The 8090-nt window shown below is 38.5% G+C and overlaps 1 protein-coding gene across 1 annotated transcript in view; it reads left to right on the top strand.

The window, feature by feature from the left end:
• Positions 1–3526, top strand: part of ATM (ATM serine/threonine kinase) — a 156220-nt gene extending 152694 nt beyond the window's left edge. Inside the window, exons 60-63 of the mRNA XM_023516060.1 lie at positions 142–256; positions 966–1029; positions 2423–2559; positions 2662–3526. Coding sequence (XP_023371828.1) covers positions 142–256; positions 966–1029; positions 2423–2559; positions 2662–2845 — 500 coding nt within the window. The 3' untranslated portion in view covers positions 2846–3526. The remainder of the gene's footprint in view (positions 1–141; positions 257–965; positions 1030–2422; positions 2560–2661) is intronic.
• The last annotated feature ends 4564 nt before the right edge of the window (positions 3527–8090 follow it).

Raw genomic sequence — 8090 nt, forward strand, 5'->3', positions numbered from 1 at the left:
AACAGAATAAACTGCTGTGTTCTAGGATTAGTGGAATATAGGGGACAGACTATTTGTTGCCTTTGCAAAATTCACATGCCAGTTAGAAAGAAAGTAAATTAGCTGTCAAATCTCCTAACCTCATTGTATTTTTTACTTTAGGTGTTGCTTTTGAACAGGGTAAAATCCTTCCTACTCCTGAGACAGTCCCTTTTAGACTTAGCAGAGACATTGTGGACGGCATGGGCATTACTGGTGTTGAAGGTGTCTTCAGAAGGTCAGTGGTGCAATGTAAAGGAGAGACATAAATTTGGGTATAAAAATTATATGGGTTATAGATCTCTATAGATTCTGTAATTCAGTCTTAGAATTCTATCCTAGTGCTTTACCAGTACTAAAGAAAAGACCTTGGGTAAAAGCAATAATAGTTTCCCCTTCTTTCTAGCCATCTGGGACCTAACCCAATATGCATATACTATATCTACTGTGTAACCTCTTCTGGCAGCAGCCCACCTGGACCTTTGGCACCTCTGCCCCTTTTTAATAATCATAACGATTATTCGGTGCTCATTGTTGGGAATATAGCAGAGATTATATCTTTTTGTCTTAAGAGCTTATAACTTCCTGCTACAAAAAGTTTTTCAGTTCCTTATAGTTTTCCTATATTATATATAATATACTCATATTGGTGCAGATTCCAAAGAAAGTTATAATTGCCGTAATAAAAACCTGAAAGAAATAAATCTTTTATAGTATTGTGTTATTCTTATAAATGCTAAACTTATGAAATATTCATGTATGTATTTGTATTCATTTTAAGTATCTATTGAAAGTCCACTCTGCCAAGTATCCTGTTCTTTGAGATTTAAACCTTCAAATTATTAACGAGAACAGCCTTAGCATACTACACAGGAGTGGATCTAAAGACACATTGGAAACCTTAGTGTGTGACAAGATCCATGTTTTTCATGTGTTTGATTCTGAAGGTGCTGTGAGAAAACCATGGAAGTCATGAGAAGCTCTCAGGAAACTCTGTTAACTATTGTAGAGGTAAAGCAGACTACAAGTAAATCCTTATTTCTCTACAAGACAGCGCATCTTGTGAGGAAGTCACCACTTAGGAGAGCATGGCTTCATTTTAACGTGGGATGATCTGGTCAGCAGTAGGGAGGAGGTGGCACAAATTTATTAGGAACATAGCTATGGCTTTCTGATTTCAAGATTGTTCTTTTTAAGCACCAAAAGAGGCAAGAAAAGCTTCAACTTTTTCTTCTGCACCCCTTTTATTAAAAGGATTTGTTCTGTAAAATTGAGATTCAGGCAAAAGGCCACACCTAAGACCTAGAGGACCACATGTGGCCTTAAAGCCGCAGCTTCCCCACCCCCTATGGTATTAATTACTGTTTTATGAATGATGTCCATTAGGAAGTCTCAATAATATAGAAATTAAACTCTAAAATCATTTTGTCTTGCCCTTTTGCATTTAAGACCAAAAAAAAAAAAATGAAACTTTTCAGATTAATTTAAGGTGCAAAGCAGTTGAACACATTTCTTGGTGTCTTCCTCTGCTTACTCACAGTTGGAAGGGCTTTTTATGCTGCAGTAGATTTGGGAGTTTCTTCAGTAGCTGTAGTCTAGCACTTAGCAGAAGAAGGTTATTCTTTGGGGCCTCAGAAACTGTATTAGTTGAATACCAAATTGCTCATGAACCATTCTTTAAAGAGTGGCAGGAGATCAAGTTAGAGAAGCGATAATGTCCAGATCACCTTTGGGCTCCTGAACCATTGTGGGACTTTGGATTTACCTGCACTCTGAGTGAAGGTTGAGTCTGAGAAGTGATTTTTGTCTCTGCCTACGATAATTGTGTTACCTCTGAACATACCTTCTTGTTTTGTATATTTTACACTGATCTATAAAGTTTTCCCTCTGTAAATCTGTTCAAATTTTCTGAAATTATTTGGGATGGTTATCCCAATTTTCAAGACTAATTTCCCAAGTGATTTCACTGTGGTCTGTCTTCAGCTTTAGGAGGATGCTTCTTAATGGTGTCCTGGGTCCCAATCTCCTAGGAAATTCCCCTGAAGAAGAACCAGGGCCTATAGGGGAAATACTCCAACTCAGGACTACCCTAGTCAAAGAGTAGAGAAAGGAAGAAAGAAAAGGACTCATGCGTCTCTCCTTTTAATAGACTAGTTTCAGCCAGTCAGGAAACATGGGTCAAGGGATGTCGTCATCCTCTAGCCATGGAGGAAGAGTGAATTCAGGATAGGGATGAGACGCTTGGAGCATTATGCTAGGATAGTTTCTTCCACAAGGATGTGTCATAAATTTGCTTCCCTCCCCCATCCCATCAACTACGTGTGATTTTTATAATACTCGTTTTACTGTTTCTAAATAAATGACCAAATGCACATTGTTCTCTCTATACATATATTCTATTTAGGTACTTCTGTATGATCCACTCTTTGACTGGACCATGAATCCTTTGAAAGCTTTGTATTTACAGCAGAGACCAGAAGATGAAACTGAGCTTCACTCCACTCTAAATGCAGATGACCAAGAGTGCAAACAAAATCTCAGGTGAGCAGTATTTTAGAAAGGACCTAGTGTCAATTGTTCAGATTTTCTTATTTCTGAGGCTCTTTAAACTGTTCACTGAAACGTTTGTTCTTTTATCATTAGTGATATTGACCAGAGTCTCAACAAAGTAGCTGAACGAGTCTTGATGAGACTGCAAGAGAAACTGAAAGGGGTAGAAGAAGGCACTGTGCTCAGTGTGGGTGGACAAGTGAATTTGCTCATTCAGCAGGCCATGGACCCCAAAAATCTCAGCCGACTTTTCCCCGGATGGAAAGCTTGGGTGTGATCTTCAGCATCTGAATTACCCTTGAATAGGGACTGAAGAACTTTGAACTTGGAAAAGGCAGGGGATAGGAATTAAATGCACCTCCTTGAATTTAGTTGTCATTTTAAAGCACCCATGAATTTTGTGCAGGAGTTAATATTTAACAACTAAGAGGATTTTTCCAATTGATTTTTAGTAATTTGATTTAATCATTACACAGTGAGGCTTTGACAGTTTCAAGGAACATCTCTGCTCTCTCTTCAGAAGTAATTGTTATTCATGCTATATTTTAGGCTAAATATTTCTTCTTTTCAAGTACATACTTTTAGTGTTTTCAGTAGAATCTGACTCATGCTATAGCTGAAAACAATAGAAGTAGCAGGAGTGACAAATTTTCCTTCAGTATGAATTAGAACCAATGAGTAGACTGCTACCTTCATGTGACATTTAATTAAAACTGGTTCCCAGCGATGTAAGATTAATTAATTAATGGTGTAAAAAAGAAAGAACTTTAAAATTGTGACCATCTATATATCATGGTGAAGCTACATTAAAAATAAGAAGCAGGGCAGTGCCTGTAGCTCCATAGATAAGGTGCTGGCCACATAGACCTACACAGGCTGGTTCATATGCTGGCCGGTACATACCCCACCTGGGCCAGCTAAACAACAATGACAACTGCAACAAAAAAATAGCCAGGCATTGTGGCGGGCGCCTGTAGTCCCAGCTACTTGGGAGGCTGAGGCAAGAGAATTGTTTAAGCCCAAGAGTTTGACGTTGCTGTGAGCTGTGATGCCACCAGCACTCTACCGAGGGCAACATAGTGAAACTCTGTCTCAAAAAAATAAGCAACAATATTGAAAAACAAATAGTATTTTAAGAAACACGTTTGGATTTTCAGTAGCAAGATCACCCACAGTATTAATTATAAATGAAGTTGTTACAGAGAACCAATTTCAAAGGCACGGTATAGTTACTATTTTTTAAAACTGTACATTGGATGTTCTCATTCTATTCTCAGTATCTTTTAAGCCCTTCCACGTTGCCCATTACTTTATCTTTTGTGATATCTTCATATATTTGTGTTCTAGTTCATGAATTCTCTTGTCAGCTGTAGAAATCTTTTTTTGTACCTATTTGGATTTTATGTCTCAAAAATTATTTTTCTTCTCTATGTATCATCCTTCAATTTTCTTTTATGTCACTAATCATTTTAAAATCTGTATTTTGTAGTCACTGCAATAGTTCTATTAAATCAAGTTCCTGTTTATATCTGTTGATTGTTATATTTGATGGGCTGTTCATTCATTTTTGCCATTTTGGACCAGTCTGATGTGCTGCATCTCTAATATTCTAGTATATTCCAGTATTCTGGTTTATTTCCTTATTACATGGTTACTTGAATTTCTTATGAAATGTGTGAAGGAAAATGTATAGTAAAACTTTTTTTTTTTGCAGTTTTTGGCTGGGGCTGGGTTTGAACCGGCCACCTCCAGCATATGGGGCCGGTGCCCTACTCCTTTGAGCCACAGGCGCCGCCCAAAACTCATTGTTTTTTAAAAAACAATATTTTTATATATCCATGGTTATAAAAGTTGCAAGAATTTTAGGAGAGAAAAAAGGAATCAGTTGATGGTTGCCTGATTTGTTTTCACTCACTGCAATGTAAAGCAGCATGGACACGTGGGTTTCACAGGCATTTCAAACACTCCTGGCATGAAAGGACAGAAAATACTGAAAATAATCCTGAGATGGGTCAATACCTTCTACTTCTAAGAAATAATGCAAATTTAAAAAAATTCTTCTTGATCTTAGAAGAGCATATTTTATGAGGCCAGCATTATCCTTATATCAAAACCAAAGAATATGGCTTGGTGCCCGTAGCACAGTGGTTCGGCAGCAGCCACAGACACCGAGGGAGCCGGGTTCGAACCTGGCCCAGGCCAGCTAAATAATGACAACTGCAACAACAAAAAAAATAGCCAGGTATTGCAGCAGGCGCCTGTAGTCCTTGCCCAGGAAATGAAGGGTTCCTTTGCTCTTTTCTCACATTTCTTTTACTCAGCATAGCCATTGTCCCTAAGATTCTGTCCATCACGAAACATAATGGGTTCACTCATAACCAAACCAGAACCTACCCTCCCAATACTGTTGAGAAAATAATATGTGCAATTGAGTAGATAATGATATATAATTGGTACTCAATAAATGTTACCACTTATTGTAATCCCTCCACATTTATAATTTATATTTCATATCACTGTGTCCCAGTTGTTCAAACCAAAAACCTAGGATTCATTTTCTACTCATTTTCTCACACAACAACCAATCCACTCATTTCCACTGCAACAACCAATCCATAAGAAAAGCTGCTATCGGGCGGCACCTGTGGCTCAAGAAGTAGGGTGCCGGCTCCATATACCAGAGGAGGCGGGTTCAAATATGACCCCAGCCAAAAACTGCAATAACAACAAAAAAAAACTATCACTCCAAAAATAATTTTGAATTTCTCCACCACTTCTCCACTGCTGTCACCATAGTCCAAGCCAACTGTCAACAGAAAGAAGTCAAACTCTGTGAAATAATTTAAAGAGGTTTATTCTGAGCAGAATTTCCCAACTATGGTCTGAAGCCACACCCACGAAGCCTCAAGCACAGAGACTCGCTGTGGTTCGGTACAGTTTAGCTTTATACATTTCAGGTAATCAGGAATTACACAAAGTTGTAAGTCAATACATGGAGGGCAGTACATTATTTTGGCCCCAAAATGTGGGACATCTCAAAGCAGGTATTTATAAGTTATAGGTGGGTTTGGGTTTAAAGATTATTTGATTTGTAATTGGTTAAAGAAATGAAGGTTTGTCCTAGGCTTAGAATGCGGTATGTTAAGGAAGTCTGTTAATTAGAGACAAGCCACCAGATGCACACCCAAATTCAAGTGATTTGTTAGAATATGGAGGACCTGCAGGTTTCTCTTGCATAGCCTTAGGCCTGTAAATGAGGTATACAAAGGGTATCACCAAGAAGGGGGGCGGAGTGAAGAGGCCTGTCTCACCTCCTTTCTCATGGCCAGCAACTCAGTTTTAGGTTATCCTCTGGGCCAAGAGGGGGGTCCATTCAGTCAGCTGCTGTAGGAGAGCCTTAAGATTTTATTTTATTTCACAATTCTCCCCCTTTAGCTGCCAGCTGCCAGAAGCAGCATTGATGGCCAAACTTCATTTTGTCCCATTCGTTGCCAGGGTGGTATGACTACCTGCCCTGGGTCCATCCAGGCCCTCGCTGGGACCCTTGTGGCCAAGAGGACTGAAGAGCCAAAAGGCCTGAGAGCCAATTAAATGTTTCAGGCCAAATGGGATTGGAGGTGGGTGGCACTCATCAACCCTTTAAAACCTTCTGGGTAACGTAAGAGTAATAAAAACAATGTCAAAGGCAAGGCTACAAAGTTAATTTATCACTGTTGAGCTTCTACATTCTTTGGTTTATTTGCAATATTGCAACAAATGTAAGCATTGGTAACCACTTAAACTAAGGAATTGGTTTATTTGCAATCTTGCAACAAACATAAGCATTGGTAACCACTTCAACTAAGGAATTAAGAGATTTTGTCCTGTCACAATGCTTTTATCTCTTCAGTAATTCGTCTTAAGATGGCTGATAAATTTCTTATTATGTCTCTTTCTATATAAACCTCATAACTGAGAACCATTATACTCAGGATGGATGTGTGGACTAAAAGGCAGTTTCTCATTTAGTATTCAGGCTTTTGCGTGCCCATCCTTGATTTGGAGGATCTAACCTGATTCCATCCCATCTGGCCCTTACAGTCTCACATGCATGCCTCTTCCAAGGCACTCCTTGGGCCTACAGGAGTATGTTTGTAGTCTTAGTAGCAAGGCATAGGCTGTGCATAACAGGAGGGCCCCAGCAGGAGTCAGTGGTTTTCAATTCTGGAGATACCAGGTAAATTTGCTATTTACTGAAAACTTGTCATGAATTTCTATAGAAAAGAAAGCAAGAGAATCAGTAATGTTTTAAATAAAAAGCCATAAAATATTTTACTTCTTTCCATGGCTTTCTCTTACTCAAATCTTGGACTGTAGCTGATTATAAATTGTCATTTAAGAAGAATCAAAGGAAAATAATTGTCTTTAGATGATAAAAAGTGTACAGTACTCATTACTAAAGATACAAAGCAGATGTGGTTATTTCTGTTATACATAATTTAGCACACACATAATTATTATTGATACTATAATACTAAGGCAAATTAGAACTTTAGGAATCTCATACAGTTCTGGAACAGGTATTTATAATATACAGAGGGTGCCAAACAATGTATACTTATTTTAAGAAGGAAAAAAACTATTAAAATTGTAACAATATATACTGATAACAAAAGATGAATACAAACAAGTCACTTGTTTTTTTGCAATTACAAGAGGTGCTCAAAGTGGTTGCCATCACCATTGTGCAACATTGACCAAAGTGTCCACTTGTATGGCTGCACATGTTTCAATTTCTTCTCAGAGTACCACCATTGTAGTTGGCTTCCTACAGTATACCACATCCTTGAAGGCCCTTCATGGGTAGAAGTTAAGGCTGTTAATCAGGAGAACATGGAGAAAACGCAACTGCATCAAAGTAAGCTCTCACATGTCAGTGCATATAATTATAATGCCATTTTGCTGTTTTAAGAATGCTTGTTCTGCTAACTCCTGGCTCAGGGGCACATTGTTTCAGAGACTTCTGTGGCGAATGTGTGAACTGTTCAGCATCATAGCAGAAGCAGGACTTGTTCCCGCACGAAGCCCTCCCAGATGGTCCCTTGTGCACACCATACACACGGCACCATCGTCTGAAACATACCACGAATGCCTAAAAGTGTCATGTGTGTTGGAGAGTCTGCTGTCTCCATTCTACTCCCACATTGTTCTTGAATTTCAAGTACCACTTCAAAATGGTCTTGCATTGCTTGAAGGACAACTGCGTTTTGGCCATTTTCTTTGTCCTGACTATCAAATGATGACACTAGCATTCACTTGATTAAGTCTATCTTTTGAGCAAAGGTCATGTGCACATTGCTGCCATAATTCAGTTCAACTTCAAAAAGTAATACATCAATAACATCTCTTAAAATGTGTATACATTTTTTCCAGCCCCTGGTGTTTATACAACTACAACCCAAAGAAAATTAACCACCATTTCATATTTGACAGTGCTTTCCTATATGGTTTAACATACCACAAAACTTGAAAGTTTCTCTTGG

This window comes from Otolemur garnettii, unplaced genomic scaffold (genome assembly GCF_000181295.1).
Source record: "Otolemur garnettii isolate 467f Iridium unplaced genomic scaffold, OtoGar3 scaffold00086, whole genome shotgun sequence".
Lineage (NCBI taxonomy): Eukaryota > Metazoa > Chordata > Mammalia > Primates > Galagidae > Otolemur > Otolemur garnettii.